Source organism: Dama dama, chromosome 4 (assembly GCF_033118175.1).
Source record: "Dama dama isolate Ldn47 chromosome 4, ASM3311817v1, whole genome shotgun sequence".
NCBI classification, from domain to species: Eukaryota; Metazoa; Chordata; class Mammalia; order Artiodactyla; family Cervidae; genus Dama; species Dama dama.
In genome coordinates, this window is record NC_083684.1 from 43,960,846 (window position 1) to 43,981,261 (window position 20,416).

Below are 20,416 nucleotides of genomic sequence, written 5' to 3' on the forward strand. Positions count from 1 at the left end.
AATGGCCTCCTCATATCTAAAATAATGGCCAGGTTCTCCTCATCCTACTTGGACTTATCTCTCTGCCTTCCCATTGGCGAGGTCCTTCTGCTAGTTTTCCTTCTGTAGGCTCCTTCTCAGCCCTCCCCACCAGTTCCCCTTTCTCTTCCCATCCCTCTAAGATTGGCACCCACACCCCAACCACAGCCCCTCTTATCCTGTTAGTGACCACAGGGGTTCTCCTTGAATGCCATATGTAGTGACCCATCAGTGACCCTGGATAAGTCTGTCCCTTGCTTGGAAGGTTAAGCCTGAAATTCTCATCTCGCCCGTTCTCTCTTTTTTTAAAAATAAATAAGTTCAATGTACCATGACATAGAAGCAAACTCAACGTCTATTAATATCAACAAAGAAACAGGTAAAGAAGATGTGGCACATATATACAATGGAATATTACTTGGCCATAAAAGGAATGGAATTGTGCCATTTGCAGAGATGTGGATGGACCTAGAGTCTGTCATATGGAGTGAAGTAAGTCAAAAGGAGGAAACAAGTATCGCCCATTCCTCTTTTCTCCTTCTGCTCAATCCCACTTGTCTTCCAGGGACCACAGCATGCGGTAGCTGGGGACTTTGAAACCAGATGATGGGAGTTCAAATCCTAATTCTACAATGACAAGCTGTGTGACCTTGTTACTTAACCTTAACCTCTCTATGCCTTTATTTCCCCAACTATAGAATGGAGGCAATGATCGTACCTGCCTCCAAAGATTGCTATGAGAATTAACGAGTTAATATTTGTAAAGTTCTTAGAGTGGGTGTCATTGTAAGTCTCATGGATGCTTAAGAAGGCAAAAAGTCAACTCTGAAAGTATTTTGCAAATGTCCATGCTTTTAATCATCTCTTATTAGTTCAATTATAACCATATATTGTGTTTTTAGATAAGTGTTTCCCCAGTATACTCTGTGCTCTCTTGGTCAGGGACTTTGTCCCTGTCACTTCTGTATTCCAACCTCGCATGTGGCAATTCTCTGGAAGCATTTGTTACGTGAGAGGAAGTTGAGAAGAGATAGGTTTACCATGGCTACTCCATCTTAACAGCAAATCAGAGAGCATGAGCCTAGAATTTCCTTGGGAGGTATTTTGGCAAGAAATGAGGTTGGGGTACTGTTAGGCACCAGCACTTTCCATTCCTGCAATTTCTTCAGTCCAGTAAACTGATCAGGTGACAGGAGTCATAATGGTGCCAAGCCCAATTAATCTAAACCTGAATGGCACAGACTGTACCTTTCTGTATCACATCAGTTGAGTTTTATTTTCCATTCTTCATACCTGTTTCCTTCTCTGTATGTAGCTAATGAGCTTTACATTTAAAACATGAAAGGCCCATAAAACATAAAAATCACAAATCAACAGTGCTTTGTTCAAGAATATCCTATTTAAGCAAGAAATTTCCCAAGCAATGCAGTCAATTCAGCCACCAGGTGCCAGGTGGCAATGGGTGCTGTAAGGGGAGGGCTGGGAAGAATATAAGAGAAAGCTATACTCCCTTTCCTTGGGTGTGGGGACTTACAAAGCCAGAAACCATCCCCCTCCCAGGCAAGCATCTTAAGAAATCAAAGCTATCCCCATACCCTTACTAATGCATCTGTACCTTTAATTAGCCCAATCGAGCACATAACTCAGTAGAAATCTCTCACCTTTTTTGCTCCTTTCAACTAATTTCTGAACATTTCATTTTCTAGTAAGCTTTCACAGCATAACAAGCAGTAATGAAATGACCGATATTAACCCATTGTTAGATTAAGCACAGTACATCATTGTCAGAGAGCATTCCATGGTATTGATGCTTGAAATGGGTCCTATCCTATGATGAAAACATTTGGTATTTGTCTAATGAGACCATTCTTGTACCTACAAAGGAAAAAAAAAAAGACATTGTATTAAAATATTTCATGTTAACGACAGCCTGTTCAGCACTTTCTGCTCCCAGCCACATCTAAGGGTGAAGCAGGTTTCTCAATATTAAATGCTGCAGTTGGGCCCATATTCTTAGCGAGCTGTCTGATTGGCTAGTCCCCAAATATAACTTAAATTGGCTTAAAATAGAACAATCACATGCTAACCCGGTAGCATTAGCAACTCTATTAACAGCCAATTTCACATCCACACCAGAGGGAGTAAAAGGTAATTTGCTCATTATCAACACCCTCTGGCAGTGGAAGGAAATGACTGTTCATCAAAAAGTATTTTCCTACATAACAATAGCAGCGCCCATATGTAACCACCTCACTCTCCCCTCCAAGACTCCATCACTGGAGAACGGCTGCAGGAAAAAGACTTTGAAATGTAAATGGGTTTGAAATAAGTAGTCTACTGTCCCCACCCAATTCCAAAACCAGCCCTACCTTCATCTCACCTCAACAACCCTTTAGGGCTACAACTGAGATGTTGGACACATAATTCTATAGGGCACAGGGTAGATCCAACTGCAGCAGAAATTGTTTAGATTGGAAAGGTTTCCAAGTCCCCACAACCTGACTAGTACCTAAGACTTCTTTGAGCAAACTGTTGAATGTGGACAGATCTTGGAGCCCATTGTAACCAGATCTAACCTGTAGACTCATCTAGTAATTGAAGCAAATGAACCATTCAGAAATAGGGAATCGTCCCTTTGGGGCAATTTTAAATCTCACCCACCACCTATCTTTCTTTAGTAAGTATTTCTTCAGAAATGAAGTTCTTTTGTTTGCTTGCTTTTGATTACCATTCAGGAAACTTCAGCATGATGTGTTTGTGTATTTGGATATAATATTGTACTAGTATAGTGAAAAACTAAAGACACAGATTTCTTACCTGTTAATCTGCTCAGCCGGTCAACTTTATTTGAAAATCGTCATCTCCTAATTCCTATCTAGCTCTCTGGGTCTTCTCCTCTTCTTCTTACATCTGTCTACCCTGTCTCCTTACACACAGAGGCCAGGCTAAACTGCCTGGAGCAACTCTTGCAGTGTCACTTCCCTGCTCAAAAACCTTCAATGGTTCCCTATTGCCTTTAGATAAATCCAAGACTCTACATCCTAGCATCTAAAGCTTGTCACAAACCTGCCTCTCCTTGCTTTTCTGGCTCTCATTGGAAATTCTCGTTACTCCCCAATACCCTAGAATACAACTCATCTTCTCTTATCAGAATCAAAGGCAAGATCAAATGCAGTCATCTCCATGGTCTTTCTTGATTGTTCCAGTGAAAAATGAACCACTGTACCTCTGAACTGCTATAAACTTTTTGGACACCTTGCCACTTCATAGTGAATTGTGGGGGGTTACCCCAGAACTTGAAAATGAGAAAAAGACATATTATGAATCTAGAGTCACCTTAGAAAGACAGAAGAGCTTCCATATCTGCAAAACCAGACTGTACCAGAATAGACTATTTAAAGAAAGAGATTATCAATCTTGTGATGCATAAAGGGAGGGGGGAGCATCGTTACAGAGGGAATGATGCCTGGACCCTCCTAGTGGTGTCCAGGAGACAGAAGGTCTTGGCCAACAGATGCTAATACTAGCTTCACTGGTAACACCTTTGCTATCTGAGATGGTTTTATGATGCCATCCTTGCCAGCTGCCATTCAACACTGGACTCTTTAGATACCCCTTAGTCCTGATTCTGTCAACCAAAATCCTTCTGGGTTTTTCATGTTGGCCTTCCTATATATAGAAAGAACATGTGCTGGTCACATGGACTGAGAATATTCTAGCTCCTGTGACAATGATTTCTCACTGTATATTAGTTAGTTGACTAATCATTCTTTCAATTAATGTTACTGAGCATCTACTATAAGAAGGAAATGGCAAACCACTCCAGTATTCTTACCTGGAAAATTCCATGGACAGAGAAGCCTGGCAGGCTACAACAGTCCATAGAGTTGCAGAGTCGGACATGACTGAGCGACTAACACACACAATGTGTCAGGTACTTATCTACTCGTTTGAGATAAGATGGAGAACAAGACCACACAGTCCTTCAATCTAATGCCTTTGCATTCTAGAGCAGAGGTCCCCCCCAGGGCCACAGACCAGTACCAGCCAGTCAGTGGCCTATTAGAAACTGGGCCGCACAACAGGAGATGAGCAAGTGGGGGAACCAGAATCATCCCCACCCCACTCCTGGTCCGTGGAGAAATTTTCTTCTGCAAAACCGCTCCCTGGTACCTAAAAGGTTGGGGACTGCTGGTCTTGAGGGAAATACAGACAATTATGCCCACAATCCTAACAAGGTGCGGTGACTGCCTCGTTAGAAATGTTCAGGAGACCAGGTGGGAGCACGTGCTTGGAGAAAGAATCCAGGCTCCAGCAGCCAGATAAGCCTTTGTAGAGAAAATAATATTTACCTGAATCCTGAGGCATCAGCTGGAGTTAGCCCAAAGATGATAGGAGGAGGGAAATGGAATGATGCACATAAGCACAGGCAGCATGAAAAAGATTCAGGGTATGTCTGAGAAACTGAACATAGTTCAGTGGAGCTAGAGTGGAGAATGTGAATAAAGGCAGGGAGGAGGGTCAGGAGAGCAGCACACAGATCAAGGAGGGCCCATAAACCATTTTAAGAGTCTGTCCTCTATCATGAGAGCAATGCAGAATTATTGAAAGGTTTTAAGCAAGTAAATGCCATGATCATATCACTGGTTGCTGGAGGAATGGGCAGTGTCATTTGGAGATGAAGAGAAGAGGACTGATAGAATATTTAGAAGATACAATAGGCAGGACTTGGTGAGTAACAAGATAAAGGGACTAGGAGTGGAAGTGAGCAAGAGAGAAAGGAAGACAGAAGAATCAAGACGGTGCTCGAATTTCTGAGCTTGAACAAATAGAGTGGGTGGCGGTGCCTTTCAATGAGGCAGCATGTGACAGAGATTAAGAGCACAAACTCAGAGCTGGGCTACCTGGGCTTGAATCCTGGCTTTACCACTGTTTCATTTTGGGCCAGTTATTTTTCTCATCTATGATGAAGATAACCAGAGTACCTGTATCATAGAGTTGTTATTTGGATTACGTGAGTTAATACTGACATGCTCAGAACAATGCCTTGCAGGTAATAAATGTTATGTGTGTTTATTATATAACCAAAATAGATGACAAAGGAGGAAGAGCAGGTTTGGAATAAAGGATTATGAATTTCATTTTGGAGATCCTGAACTGCAGAAATCTGTGGAGCAATCAAGAATAGATCTCTACAAGGCAATTGCATACATAGATCTGGAGCTGCAAATGGGATCTGCGCTGGGGATTTTTGTTCTGGAACAATCTTCATACGAATAGTAACTGAAAACAGTTACCTTCAAGCCTTGGCTCTTCTTCCAAGCATGTGTTCTCCCCACCTCCATCCCCTGAACATCCCTAATAAGAAGAGAAAAGGGTGGAAAGTAATGGACAAAGAGAAACCTGGCCCAATGCCTTTCCACGTTTTGGAATCAGTCGGCTGCATTATGTATTCAAATGTTTAAACCTTTAACTTGCTGATAAGAAGAATCATAGAGAAGGAAAAGCTACAGAACACAGCTGCACACTGAGTGAGGCCCCTTACAAGAGAGAAGTGGACTGTTCTGTGGAACCACTATCCTGGTAGTTGTATTTGTCTTTGTTCATTTCTGCTTCACCTGATGCATACTGGGTTCTTGGCACTTTTTAATTACTGAATAAATTAATATTTGTATTTTTCTATTTCTCTTTTTTTCATCCACTGAGAGGGACTTTTTCTGCTATCACCTAACCTCTTGTTTATTTAAAGTGACTGAAGTATATCTCTTTTCCCCAAGGAGATATTTCAGATATGCCAGTGACTGTAAGAACAGATCTGGTTTAAAGTATGGGCATATAAGAGGCAGGAAGGGACTCCAGGAAAAGCTTCTGTTTATAGCATAATCGGTAAGAATCATTTCTTTTATCTATGGCTATAAACATTTGCATAACTAAACTTACCACAAAAATTATATTATCTAAAGCTAATATATGTTGACATGCTATCATTTTTCTATGCTTCTATATTAGATTTAACCAGTGCTTTATTTCAAATAAAATCTTAATTTATTACAGAACTTAGCATGATAATCATCGATAAGAATAACAAGTCTTTTATAATAAAAGCCAAAATTCATATGTTCATAGCAGTTCATCTTTGCAGCCTGAATAACTTTTCATCTCACAAACTGGCACCAGCTATGTGATAGTCTTTTGAGCCCTTGGGTTGGCTTTTCCAAATGAAGTTAAGGAATTGGATTGTCAGAAGTCTTCAGCTTCTCACACCATAATTAAGACTTCAGTCCATCAGTTCTCTCTCTCTCTTGAAACAGAAAGACCAAATTTGGAAGTCAGTCTAATGACTAGCATATCCATGTGAATATCTGCACATTGTATTATTTACCTATGGCATAAAAAAAAGATGCAATGAAATTTGTATAATGGGAGGGAAAGGTTGCTCCTGGGTAAATCATTTAAGGAAAATCAGAGTTGAACGTCAACTCAATTTCTCCCTCATATGAATAATGGCATTAAGAGAAGGAGAGAGAACAGACTTAAGAGAACATCAGTGATGGCAAATGAGGAACCCAGGCGAGTCAGAGGCATGCCCATGCTGGGCTAAAGTCAGGCAACCCAGTAAATCAGTGTTCAGAATCTTTCTAGGGGAAAAGATGTTTGAGAGCTGGACAGCATTGTGGAAAACGAAATTTGTGAAGCAGTGAGGAAAAGCAATAGGTAGCCAAAAACTTTAATCTAAAAAAAAAGAAGAAGAAGAAAAGAAAAAAGCAGCGACAAAATGGAGAAGTGCAGTGTACCCCACAACCCAAGCTATCTTCAAATAAAATTCATTTCCATAAAGGGTCCTGACTGTTCCTAATTTTTGTAAAAGTCACACCCACATGCTGTAATGCACAGTAATCTTTTAATTTTTCCCTTCATTTTGGGGACAGAAATTCCCTTTGAAGCCTCCTTGTGATGGAGCTGAGGGAGCGCCAGGGTTCACCCGGGGCCTGGCGGCCTTCCTCCCTTGTTGCCACCCGCACGGTTGATGTGCTCTTAGTTACAAAGCGCCGGACTGCTGCTGCCTTCCATCAATCCGTTTAGCCAAAGGCCTCTGATTTGTTCACATTTACTACAACACATACAGAGGGCTGGAGGATTTTTTTTCTTTCTTTTTTTTTTTTTTTTTTTACTATTGATCTGGTGCTTTAAGAGGGGAAAAAATCTCCTTGGCTGTCTAAACACTATTGATCCCTGCTTGGGAGTCGCAGCAGAAGTGTAGAAAGGGCGTGGATGAATTGAAATTTCATTTCCGACAACTTGTTCCTGTTATTTTTACCCTTTTGGACGGGGAGAAACACGTTGCTGCGGCTTCAGTCAATGTGGTCGATAGCTCCACTGAGAAACTCAACACGCCTTCTGCCAGAGGTTTGGCAATGAGACATGATGTTGGATTTAGAGTGTATGAAGCTAAAGGATGCTGGCGAAAAGCACGAAGTCTTCACGGCAACTGGAGGCAGAGCAGCTAGCTTTGGGCTCGCAGTGACCTAACAGGCCTCTGGCTTTGGGAAAAAAGAAGGATTATGGGCACTTATGACACTGCCATTTGGGAAGGGCCCTGAGTAGCCACACCAGAAGCTTCACCGGGTTACAGAGTCCTCACTTCTGACTCTTGGGTGGCGGTATGTTACAAGCAGAGAAGAAACACTCTCTAGCTGAAGCTAAATCTCGGGCTTCAAATAAGAGCATTGGGTTGAGCTCTTCCAGAAGGTTGTCCCTGTCCAGGAAAGGACAATGTGAAACCGCAGCTGCAGACCCGCAAGGAACTCGTGGATGACACTGGGCTCCCTCGGGCACGTATCTACAGCCAGCGGCCTCAGGACGCACACCCGGCCTGGAGCACAGAGTAGAGGTGGTTTGGTGCCAACAGCACCAGCTTTGTTCTTTTATTAGATGTTCAAAGAGTACAGGAGAAAACCAGGCTCCTTCTTTCTAACGGCAACATCTGGCATTTATGCAGCCATGCACCTTTGATCGTTAAGGATCCCGAAACTCTTAACAACTTGCCGTGGTGCTAATGTGGCCAGAGCAACGATCTTACAGCAAACGAGCCAAGTTCTTCCCACACCCATTCGCTTCTCTCCATTTTGCAGTGTACAGAACCATTCTCCATTCTGGGAGGAGAGTCAGTTTGGATCCCAACCAAACACCTCTTTCATTTGTCACTTTTCTGCAAAGTTTGTCCAGTATTGCCTCCTGCCCTTTTTCGTCTAGAAGTACTTTATCACTGTTCTTATTATCAACAGTACTTTATTTACATTTCCAATTATTTTATAGGCCCATTTCTGCCTCTATCTCCATCCCTCCCATTCCAGAGAAAGACGAAAATTTTCTCCTCCCCTGGGAGCCAAGAATCTGCATTGCCGATGAGGTTGCAAATTCAGACACAATAAACAGAATTAAGAAAAACTGAGCTGGCATTTGACAGAAATTGTAAAATGACACTCAGAAATGTTGCTCTTGTGGAAATTACTGATATTAAAATATAAATCAGTGTCTTGTGTTTCCCGAAGCACCAGGGGCTCTATTAGGTTATGCAGTTTGATTGCTGAGCTGAACCTAAGAGACTTGGCAGTTCAGTGCTGAAGTTATACCAAAGAATTTAACCCCTCTCCTGCTGGAGAGCAGGCACCCAGGCAAATGCTCATGAATCATAGCATCTCCAAGAGGCCTGGGCTTTTCCACTGAACCGTTTGAAACCCGCAAGAAGGTGGAGGGGGTTAACATGAGGAGAGATGGTAAAGGAATTGTGGAAAATCCTTTCTCAAGATAAGAATCTTATTGTATAGTATCAGGAAGAAAGCAGCAAAGGGCAACTCAAGAAGCAGATTCTATGAAATTTTTCATTAGTTATAATGGGGAAAATAGTAACTCAGGAGACACCAACATAAGCAAATGACCAAGGTCAATATCGTTGGTAGTAAGATATACTGATGGTGTATAAGAGGCTAACAACTGGGGAAGCTGAGGAAAGGGTATACAGCAACTCTCTGTACTATGTTTGCAACTTTTCTGAAAACCTAGCTTTTTCAGAAAGGTTTGTATGTTCCTGTTCTTTCACCAGAGTTGACCACTGCTACCTTTGTGGAGAGACAAAGCAAATCACAAATAGCCTAATAAAGGCAGGTTTTTTTGCCTTTAAAAAGTGAATAGTTAGGGACTTCCCCAGTGGTCCAGTGGTTGATAATCTGCTTTCCAGTGCAAGGGACACAGATTCAATCCCATATGGGGGAACTAAGATCCCACATGCCAGGGGGCGAGCACCAAGCCTGAGCTCTCTAGAACCTGTGCACTGCAACTAAGACCTAATGCAGGCAAATAAATAAATATTTGTTTAAGTGAACAAATTAAGTGCCACAGGAGTCTGAGGGGTTACCTACCTGGCAAGGCTGCTATGAGAATTATTGTTCTTTATGTTTGGTGCAGTGCCTTACATATAGTAGCTGCCACACAAGTGTTGATTAGTGCATGTGGTTGGAAAGATGACAAAAATGGCTACTGAGTTGGGTCTTGAAATTGTGTGTTTTTTGGACAGACAGAAAGAAGATCCCTCATATTAAAAAACGAAAGATACTGAGAAATCGGTTAGGAGGGTTTTCAGTATGTCAGTTTATCCTAATGGTAACCAAGATTAGATGGAGTGTGTGCTTCAAAAGAGGATATTTTACTAAATGGCATGGGAATAATGATGGTGGCAGTAGGAGGACTAAGTATGTTGCTCTCTTCCCCACCCTAGATGTTTGTACTCCATACATCAAGTAGAAAAAGAGAAAGAGTGAAACAAAGAGACTGTACCAAGAGAAAACCAAGTCAAGGAAGAGAAAGGAACGTTTGAGAAAAATGTTCATTGGGTCAGAGTTGGTCCACAATGAAACAGAGGTTCCAAAATGTAGAAGCAGCTAGTAGAGGTGCTGTAAATGGAGAGTGAGTTGTAAAGAGGTCTCTTGAAGAGGACTGTAATTAAGGGTACTTTATCCATTTGCATTAGATTTAACTGCTTAAAATAGAAAAAATCCAAAACAACCATGACTTAAGATAGAAGTCACTTATGATAGAAATTTCTCCAGTGGTTAGGGCTCCACTATTCCACTGCAGTGGGAGCAGTTTCAATCTCTGGTTTATTTATTTGGGGGGGGGGGGGGTATTTTATTTATTTATTTATTTTCTCCATTTATTTTTATTAGTTGGAGGCTAATTACTTTTCGATATTGTAGTAGTTTTTGCCATACATTGACATTAATCAGCCATGGATTTACATGTGTTCCCCATCCTGATCCCCCCTCCCGCCTTCCTCTCCATCCCATAATCTCTGGTTTAGACACTAAGATCCCACATGCTGCGAGATGTGGCAATAAATAAATACATAAATAAATTTTAAATTGCTCTTTCTCTGTCTCCAGGGCTGGCATGGCGGTTCCATACCATCAGAGACCTAGCTTCTACGTCTATGAGCACCACATCATATTCTAGATGGTTGCTGGAGCACCAGCCCCTAAATCATCATCCCAGACAACCAGAAAGGAAGAAGGAACAAAGAGCTGTACACTACTCTTTAGGGTTTCTAGGAAGTCCCCACAGTATTTCATCTTACATCTTATTGGCCAAAACTTAGACATGTAGCCATGCTTGGCTACCAGAGAGGCTGGGATAGGTAGTCTTTTGGATGAGTACATAGTCACCCTGATAAAGGTTATTTTACTATGAAAGATTTATAGTATGGATATTAGAACAGACAACTGACAGCCTCTGTGAGAAGAACTAGCTGTAGGGAGAGATTTTCACCTGTAGCAACGAGTCTGATAAATCCTGGGACCCCTTCTCTTGTTCCTTCAAGACCCTTGTTTCTTCAGCCATTCCAAAGTCTCCTTTAGGAAGACCCAACTGGCCCTTCTTCCTCTCCAGAATAGCTTCAGTCATCGGGTTGGACTAACCAGTAACCTTGATGTCAGGTTCCTATCACTAAGTCATGGCGCAGAACCCCCAACCCAGGCAAAACCATCCCCTTCTCCCACCTCTGTTTCTCAGATATGCACTACATGACCAGGGATTATTTTCTTTTTGAACTGGATTTGAATCCAAAGAAGTAGATCGTTCATGCCAGGCCTCCACACAGTATGGCTATGTCCATGAGCTCTTGGCAGAAGCAATTTATTGTACAAGGAGTATCCTGTCAATTCATGGTGTTCACATATTTGTAAACTGGAAGAAACATTGAACATCCTTTCATCATTTCAATAATTAAGACCCCTAGGAGTCATCACCCTTTTATATTGGTGTGTGTGTGCATGCTAAGTCACTTCAGTCATGTCTGACTCTTTATGACCCTATGGACCATAGCCCACCAGGTTCCTCTATCCATGGGATTCTCCTGGCAAGAATACTGAAGTGTGTAGCCATTCCCTTCTCCAAGGGATTTCCCCGACCCAGGGATCAAACCCATGTCTCTTACGTCTCCTGCATTGGTAGATGGGTTCTTTACCACTAGTTTTTATTGGTAGGAGGTGGAAAGACTCATGGCTAAGTGTAGGTAAACCTGTTAAGTTTTGATTAACCCCCAAGGATAGCTTTAACTTTAAACTAAATAATATCTCTTTCTGTGAAAACCCAGAAATGTGTTTTAGATGAGAAAAATAGATTCTTGATATTCTTCCATCTAGGTCATGAAGGAAAAGTAACAGACAGTGTTGCTTTAAGGCCAGTAGTTCATCCATATGCCCAAGCTGTGACCGGTTTCATGGGGAGTCAGCACCAGTAATCTGTGTTGATGGCATGTGTGTAACCTCACGAAGATACTGATAGATGGTGTAAGAAGTACTAACATGTGTTTCCCATCCTGCCTCCACTCAACCTGTGTTTCATTGAACTTGTTCACTTATACCTTTTTCCTTCTTTTCCCCACAAGTAAACAAAGAATCTCTGAGTTAATAAAGAGGAAAGAAAGGAGAATATGAACATAAGTTAGAGAATTTGACCCTGGTAAGATCACTATAATTGTCAAAAATGGGGAAAACAATAGAACCCCAGATAGATTTAGCAGTCCAGGGGCAGAAATGTTGACACATACCAGGAATGGGGGACAGGGAAGTGAGTGAATAAGATCTTAAAATCCTATCCCTTTCCTCTCAACTGACCTTTCTAGAGAATGGTGGAAATGATGGTGGTATAATGATGGTAGAACAGGTCCAAGGGAAGAGAGCCTGAGACCAATCTCACGTGTGTGTGTGTGTGTGTGTGTGTGTGTGTGTGTGTCTTTCTGTATTAGCAGCTTCCTCAGAGGATTAAAAAGGCCCAGAAGAGCTACAGTAAGAAGAAGATGCAGTCTCTGCAGCCTGATGACCAGCACACAGACATCTCGGCACACTCCAACTGCGAGAGACACCCTTGACCAGGGACCAGAGCAACCCAGGACACCAGAACTGAGGCACACTCTAGAGAGACCTAAATAGGTGGAAGGAATCATGAACTGCTTCATTTTTTAACTGAAAAATGATGGATATTCCTCATAAATAACTAAGATTCCATTTTCTGCCATTTGGTATAAATGGAATTTAACAAAGAGATTGAGTAATACAAAAATAGTTACTTTTTCTTTGCACACTTGAGTTCATACTGCTACCCTAGTCACTAATGTGATGACTAGATGTAGTATTAAGTGTTTCTTGAGAATCTGTAAAGTGCTCTGTGTGGGGGCTGAGGCCAACTTCAAAGGCACAAAACATCACTAGATCCCCTGACCAAGTTTTTGTTTTCTGTTTTTTGTGGTCACAACTGTCACCAAGAAAAAGCCTGCTAGAAAAGCAGATGGCAGAACTTTTGAATACAAAAAGAGTAGTTCCCTGGGGAGACACAACAGAATTGGAAATGCCAGTGGAGGAGATGAGGTGCAAGGATGTGAAGGTCTCAGCAGTGATGCAGGAGACAATAGCACAGAAGGTGTAGAATCAGAGTTTGAAGAGAGGGGACATTCAAGTCCTGTGCCCAGAGATCAGTATCCATGGGTCAGGTGGGGAGCCCCTCCCTCTGTGATGAATTCTCTCCTCTACAAAATATTTGTCCAGCCACACTGGACACATACTCCTCAGAAGGCATTGTGAAGGTTCCTGTGATCATTTTATGAAGCAGCTGAGGCTCCTCCAAAGCACTCTTCCTTACCCATCTGGCACACATTACTGTCAAATGCTTCCAAAACTTATCGTATAACCCTTCCCTTTTTTTTTTTCCATCATAAACACTTCCAAATTGCCCACTTCTATTGTTAATGACTCACAGGATTCCCATGTTTCCTTCATGGAACACAGTTCAGCTCTCTATTTTTCCTCTAATTTATTTTACTTAGTAAATATATTTCCATGCAAATATGAGAGCCTATGCCTGCCACTTTTCCTTCCAAATGCTCTTGGCCCTTGCAATGGTAGCTGTGTAACTCCATAGTAGATGAAACAATCATGAATTAGACAATCATTTTTCCATCTCTGGGACAAGATTTCATTTTATTTAAGAATCATCTCCTGACAATCCAGTAAGTTAGCTTCTGTTGTTAGTTGCTCAGTCGTCAGCCTCTAGAGGAATATTATTCTCAAGGATATGTTTACTCCACTACAACCTTTGTGTGATGCTTGGACTGAGTTCACGATTCCTATTAAAGAAGAATGTCCATCAAGGTAGAACCAAAATAGTAAACTTTAGAGCTAGGAAAGAAAGCCATCGTTCAGTACAACTCCTCAGTTTACAGAGAGAGAATGAAGACTTGGAGAGATGAGTGCTTTTCCATAGGCTGTTCCTTGACTTAGGTGCTGAAGCAGGTTTAGCAGCTTCCTGGCATACAGACCTGTTCAGTGTTCTTTTAGGCCATGCTATTTTTAATCTTCTTGGCTGTCTAACACTGTAGAGTAAATGTTTGTATCCCTTCAAAACTCATGTGTTGAAATCCTAACCATCAAGGTGATAGTATTAGGAGGTGGGAGCCTTTGGGAGGTGATTACATCATGAAAATGGAGCTGTCATGAATGGGATTAGTGCCCTTATAAAAGAGACCCCAGGAGTCTCCCTTGTCCCTTCTGCCATGTGAATTTACAGCAAAAAAAAGAAACAGCCATCTCTGAAGTGGGTCCTCACCTAATCTCCTAGCACCTTGATCATGAACTTCTCAACCTCCAGAACTGTAAGAAAAAAGTTTTTCTGTTCTTTGTAAGATATGCAGTCTGTGATATTTTGTTACAGCAGCCCAATCAACTAAGATATCTTGCATTGAAGTGATTTGTAACATTCACCAATATTTCCTCTTGGGGGTAAAGGAAGAAAGTGGGCATAGCCATAGGACTTGTTTTAGCCAATGAAATGTGAGCAGAAGTGAAGTGTGTCACTTCCACTTTAAGAACCTGTGTGTGATTCACCTAATTCCCTTTCTGCTGCCATGGCAACAGGCAGCATACTAGATGATAGAGGTTCTACTAACTGAGGACAATAAAGAGCAGAGCCCCAGCTGACTCATAAAGGACATGTAGCACAAGTGAAAAATAAACCTTCATGGTTTTAAATCACTGAGATTTGTGGATTATTTGTTACTGCAGCATCACCTAGCCCCTCCCTACTGGCTAAACCAGATTGACATCACCGTTCCCACGATACATCTCTCTGCATGAAGCCGTAAGAGGGTAAACAATGCAGCACATCAGAATACAACCCCATAAAACATTCCAAATTCTCACCAGCATTCTTTCTTCCTCTTGGCTTTTATTAGGGGTGGGGTATGTGGTTCATTACAAAGAATGAGTATTTTGATAGCTTCTCATTCTTGGAACTATTCTGCAGGTAAGTGCCTGATGGAAACTTCCTCTAGTCCTGGAGTTTAAAACTTAATGAATTAGATTATTTTAATAAGTGCAGTGCATTATGACCTCACATGCATCATCCTATGCTTACACACACATATGTGCAAATATCTGTGGTTTTCCTTGAGGCTTTTTATTTGGATAGTTCTCAGCACTTTCCAAGTTTCCTAACTTTACAACCGCCAATATAACAGTAACTTGACGCTGCAAAAAAAAAATCACATCATCAGATATTTCCAAATTAATAAGTAGAAATTAATGGAAAGGAAGATCCCCATGGAGTAGTAAGAGAGCCTGTCTGACCTTGGGTAAGTCACTTAGCCTCTCTGGGCTTCAATTTCCTCCTCTGTAGAGACAGAAATAGTATCTACTTCCCAGGGTTATTATGAGAATGAAGTTGATGTGCACATCCCATCTGGTTCATAATTAGTACCTAATGTTAACTATATTTGAGCCATAGACTATTTAGAAACCTAGAAAGTAAAATCATTTCAGACCTTTTACTTTCCAAGAAGGATGAGTTCAGAAACTAGCCTACCTACCAACTGGGGATTTTTTGGAAAAGATGTAAAACCACAGTCCTGTTTTCCTAGCAAAGGCTTTAACACACTTTTGAAAACACAAACAGATGGGTAGGCAAGTAAGTATTGCCAACAGTTCAGAAATTTTTCCAGACTCCCTGCTGAGAGCACATATCCAGGTGGGAAAATCTTTAAAGGGCCAGACTAATTTATGCTTTTTCCATCTTAAATTCTTGGACTTTTTCAGGTTTATAACAAAGCTCAGAAAATGCTAAATCTTAAAGGAGAATTGAGAGGTGCCAAGGAAATGAAAGATGAGGTAAGTCTTCTTACTCCTCTGTATAAAGGAATAGAGTTGCTTGAACCTTTGTTACAAGGGACATCTTTTCAAATTTCATGATTCAAAATTCCTATAATAAGCATCCTCAAATCTCAGACAGAGGTGGGCAGCAGAGCATACATAACATATAAGAGCCCAGACTTAAGCTAGGTGAGTCTGGGTCCATATCTAATAGCAGTGTGATATTTGGCATTTTACTTAACCTCTCTGAGCTTCCTTTGCCTTACCTAGAAAATATGAATAATGAGCACTTATTTCCAAGACTCACTGTGAGGATTAAGTAAGATACCACATGTAAAAAACCAGTGCTTAGGACTTAAGCACTTATTAAATACTATTGCCAACATTTTCTCTTTATCTGGACTGATATGGAAACAGAGTGTTCTGCTGAGTTTAATATTTCAGTCAAACTATGTTTATGTTTTCCCTGACTTGTTCCAGAAAGGACTTAAGGGGGGATGTTTTTGTTAGTGTAGGGCTGTCCCAGATGACATACGCTTTCTAACAGACCTCCTACCGAGAGGTAAGCAGTTTCCAAAAGAGGTGTTTCAACTCCTTTCCTGCTAGATTACTAGTGGGAGCCCTTTAGGATTCACTCAAAGTTCTGCAGGAAGAAAAAGGGTCTGATGTAGCTTCTCCAGAAGGGCATTTCTTCATTCACCTGATATCTTTGGGGCACTTCACTGTGCCAGGCATTGCTCTAGGGCCTGGGGATGAAGCAGTGGACAAAATAGACAAAGATCTCTATTCTTGTGGAGCTTACTCTCTAGGGAAATAACTTCTCCAAGGGTATGTTGGAGGAAATTATGTGCCAATGAGAACTGGCCTATGTTCCATAGGTGGTGGATCTCTGACAGGTCATGTATATCCTAAGCCATATACTTATACAGGGTGCCAGTTTTTAAAGAATTTAAGACACAGTAAAATATACTCAGTCTTCACTATATGAACATAATTGGCTCCAAAATTTTTACTCACAGGCTAAACCTTGGGTAAGTGCCCATTAATTCCCATCATAAGTAAATAAAAACTGTAATGTTTTTATAGATGAAAAAGTAAACTCAGGAATCAAGTTAGTAATATCAATAGCAATGTTTGGAATTACTGTAGATAACTTTAAACTCTTTTACTGTAGAAGTAAACTATAAAAATTCCTGTAAAAATGTTAACTTTTAAGATTTCATGCTTTTAAAAACATAACTCTGACTATAAACTGATATGTTTTGAATGGTAGTGAGGGCTAAAGGTGGTTTTCCATTGTTTATTGAAGACCTTTCTTTATCATAAAACTGATTTCCCAGATAATAACTTTATGATATTGTTGGTGGACTCCAGATTTCCTCTGGAAACTGCCACCCAAGCTTTATTGTTCAGGTTCCAAATCCTGGGAAATGCTGCCATCTTGAATCTTTGTGATGCTCCTGGGGCCTGAGTGTGCTACTGAATCACAAGCTTCAGTTTAACATCAGCTCCCCCGGAGAAGAAGCATAAGACTATCTGTCAATACTTTTTAAAAAACCTTTTATTTATTTATTTATTTATTTTTTTGGTTGTGCCTAGTCTTTGCTGTTGCACAGGCTTTTCTCTAGTTGCAGCAAGTGGAGTGGGGGGCTGCTCAGTAGTGCACAAGTTTTTCATTGTGGTGGCTTCTCTTATTTCAGAGCATGAGCTCTAGGGCACTCAGGCTTCAGTAGTTGCTGCATGTGGGCTCCGTAGTTGTGACACATGGGCTCAGTAGTTGAGGTGCACGGGCTTAAGTTGCCCCAGGGCATATGGAATCTTCCCGGACCAGGGGTCAAACTTGTGTCCCCTGCATTGGCAGGCAGATTCTTAACCACTGGACCACCAGGAAAGTCCTATCAATACTTTTGAAGCCTAGAGCAAAATTTCCTCCCATCTTTTGAAATATGTGTTCAAGAAGGCATGCTCTTTGAAAAAAGACTCACTTAATCAATACAGAAAATTTGCTTCAGTAAGTAACCTGTTTTCTAATAACTATCTTGAGTATAGTAGCAACTGTAGCATCAGCACTCACCACTTTGCCTGTGGTTGGTAGCTGCTGCTGATATCACAGGCCTTCAAACAAAGTGACCAGGTTCCAACCCCTTATAAGCAAAACTAGGTACAGGCAGACTTCATTTTATTGAGCTTCACTTGATCGCACTCTGTAGATATTATATTTTTTACAAATTGAAGATTTGTGGCAACCCTATGTCAAGCAAGTCTATCAACGCCATTTTTTTCAATAGCATTTGCTCACTTTGTGTCCCTGTGTCCCATTTTGGCATTTTGGGCAGTATTTCAAACTGCTCATTGTTATATTTGTTATGGTGATCTGTGCTGAGTGACCTTTGTTACTTTTGCTAAAAGATTGCAATTCGCTAAAGGTTCAGATGATGGTTAGCATTTTTTAGCAATACATTATTTTTAAATTAAGGTATATACTTTTTAAAATACAATGTTTTTGCAAACTTAATAGACTACAGAATATTGTAAACATAACTTCTATATACACTGAGAAACCAAAAAATTTGTGTGACTTGATTTACTGTGATATTTGCTTTATCTCTGTGGTCTGGAACCATGCCCACAATATCTTTGAGGTTTGCCTGTATCTAAGTACATGGTTTATGAATGTGAAACCCACCTAGCAGTGGAGGCTTGTGATTTCAGATTGTTCGTGACTTCATATCTAGAGCAGGATCAGATGACACCTGAGGGTCAACATTAGACTCTCAGTTCATCTCGTGCCCCAGTACTGGTTACAGAGCTCTGATTGATGAAATGTCAGATTAAATCAATTTTTACTGCATATTGATACTCAAAAGGCATCTGCCTGGAATTTAGCATTCATAAAGCACATAGGATTAGAAAGTGTACAGTGACCTCTGTTTATGATATTAGCAAGAAATTAAGTTTACTGGAACCTCAGAAACACTGGCCTTTATGGAGTTCTGAGGTGAGCACAGCCCCTTCTTACAACCACCTACAGTAAAAAATAATACATGGTTCATGGAAATCACCTTAGTGCTCTCCCAGCATTTTCACTCTTATTCTGGTGAATCAAAACCCTTGTATAATTTGGCCTTTAGGAGTGAATGGTTAGGTCCTGATTTCCAAAGCAAATTTCATTTGACGTTTAGCAAAATACCTTTGTTATTCAACTGGTCTAGGGCATCCTCAAAGAAAGGACTATTTATTCCAAACTTCTTGTTTTATGAACAAAGAAATTGCCTCAGAGACTCTGAGTCAGTGCTAATGTCCAAATTAGATGAGATCGTGTACATTAAAGATCCAATTCTGAAGCCCTGGTGATGCAACAGAATTGGGCTAGCCGGCCTTCCTCTCAGAGGACATCTAAAACTAGAAGGAGTGGGGTTTTTTTAATTGGCCTGAGAGGGTATTGAGCTTTTAACATGGAGAAGCTCAAGTTGTATATCACTGGTACTTTGTTAGTGAGTCCTCAGTGTGCCCGGCTTCATATACAACAATCTGGTGACACGGTCCTCACCTTAGGGTGCATATATTCAGCATCCAGGCGAGAGTATAGGGCACGTGGCACTTTCACAGAGCATGCATTGTATTGTCACCTAATCTGCTCATAGATGCCAAAGAGAGAGTCCTGTAGCAATAGGGAACCCCTAGGCTCTCCCCTAACTCCCCAGTGAGTCTCCACACTCTATTCCCAGTAAGGCAGTCATGAGAAAAGGGCTTTTAAAAGCCCTAGAATCAAACTGCTGCTCCTTGTCAGATCAAGGATTTTGTTTTCTAGTTAGAGAACAGAGTCTGTACACCATTTTTTTTTTTTTAAGCTGCTCTACACATATTCTCTTAAGAGAGTCCCTGGTAATTGTCTTAATGGTAATTACATGCTTGGGGCAGTTGACATCCACTGTTATTTTTCTGAAAGTGGGGAACAAGGGACAGGAGCTGGAGAGGAAGAAGGAGAGTTTTGAGATAATGAAATCCTTTTAATGACAGAGCCACGCCGTTAACCTAATTAAACTGTAAAGTGGTAAAAAAAAAAAAAAAAAAATGTCCAGGTACTAAATGGAAATGATGGAATAAATCAGCTGAGACAGCAGCACTTCTGGGAAACCTTCTGAATTCCGAATACTCTGACATTGAGGTGTCCGATTCTTGTGGTTATTTCTGCCCCCTCCCACCCCACCCCCAGCCTTGTACAGAGGTCTCTTAAACTGACCTGTCCAGCAAGGCTTGATTTATGATGTCCATATCAGGTCTCCAGCTCCCCCTGGGAATATGCCTTATAAAGCTCATACATTTAAGAAGTCAGCACAATCAGTGGGACGTGGTGGTGGAGCCCTGGCTACAGGGTCAGGAGAGCTGAACTTTCCTCTGCTAACCACCTATGGGACATTGGACACTATCACTTGAACCACTTTGCCATTTCTGGGCATTCATGCCTTCTGTGTGCTTTTGCACCTACAACTCTCTTAGAAGAATTGCCCTTGGGCATTTGGGGTCACTTTACTCACAAGAGCAGAAAGCTGGAAGTCCTTGGGAGCTTACACCCCATGAGGCACCCCTTAACCATTGACTGGCCGATGCTGAGGCTGACAGCCCAGCTTTCATTGCATCTAATCAGGACAGACTCTAAGGTGTAACTTGGACTCTGGAGTTCCTGTGGAATTAGGCTGAAGCCA

At 41.2% G+C, this 20,416-nt stretch overlaps 1 protein-coding gene across 1 annotated transcript in view; it reads left to right on the forward strand.

Annotated features, from left to right (window-relative positions):
- Window positions 1-15,716: 15,716 nt before the first annotated feature.
- The window catches only part of PMFBP1 (polyamine modulated factor 1 binding protein 1), a 53,597-nt gene continuing 48,897 nt past the window's right edge, over window positions 15,717-20,416 (forward strand). The window contains exon 1 of the mRNA XM_061135012.1: window positions 15,717-15,728. Coding sequence (XP_060990995.1) covers window positions 15,717-15,728 — 12 coding nt within the window. The remainder of the gene's footprint in view (window positions 15,729-20,416) is intronic.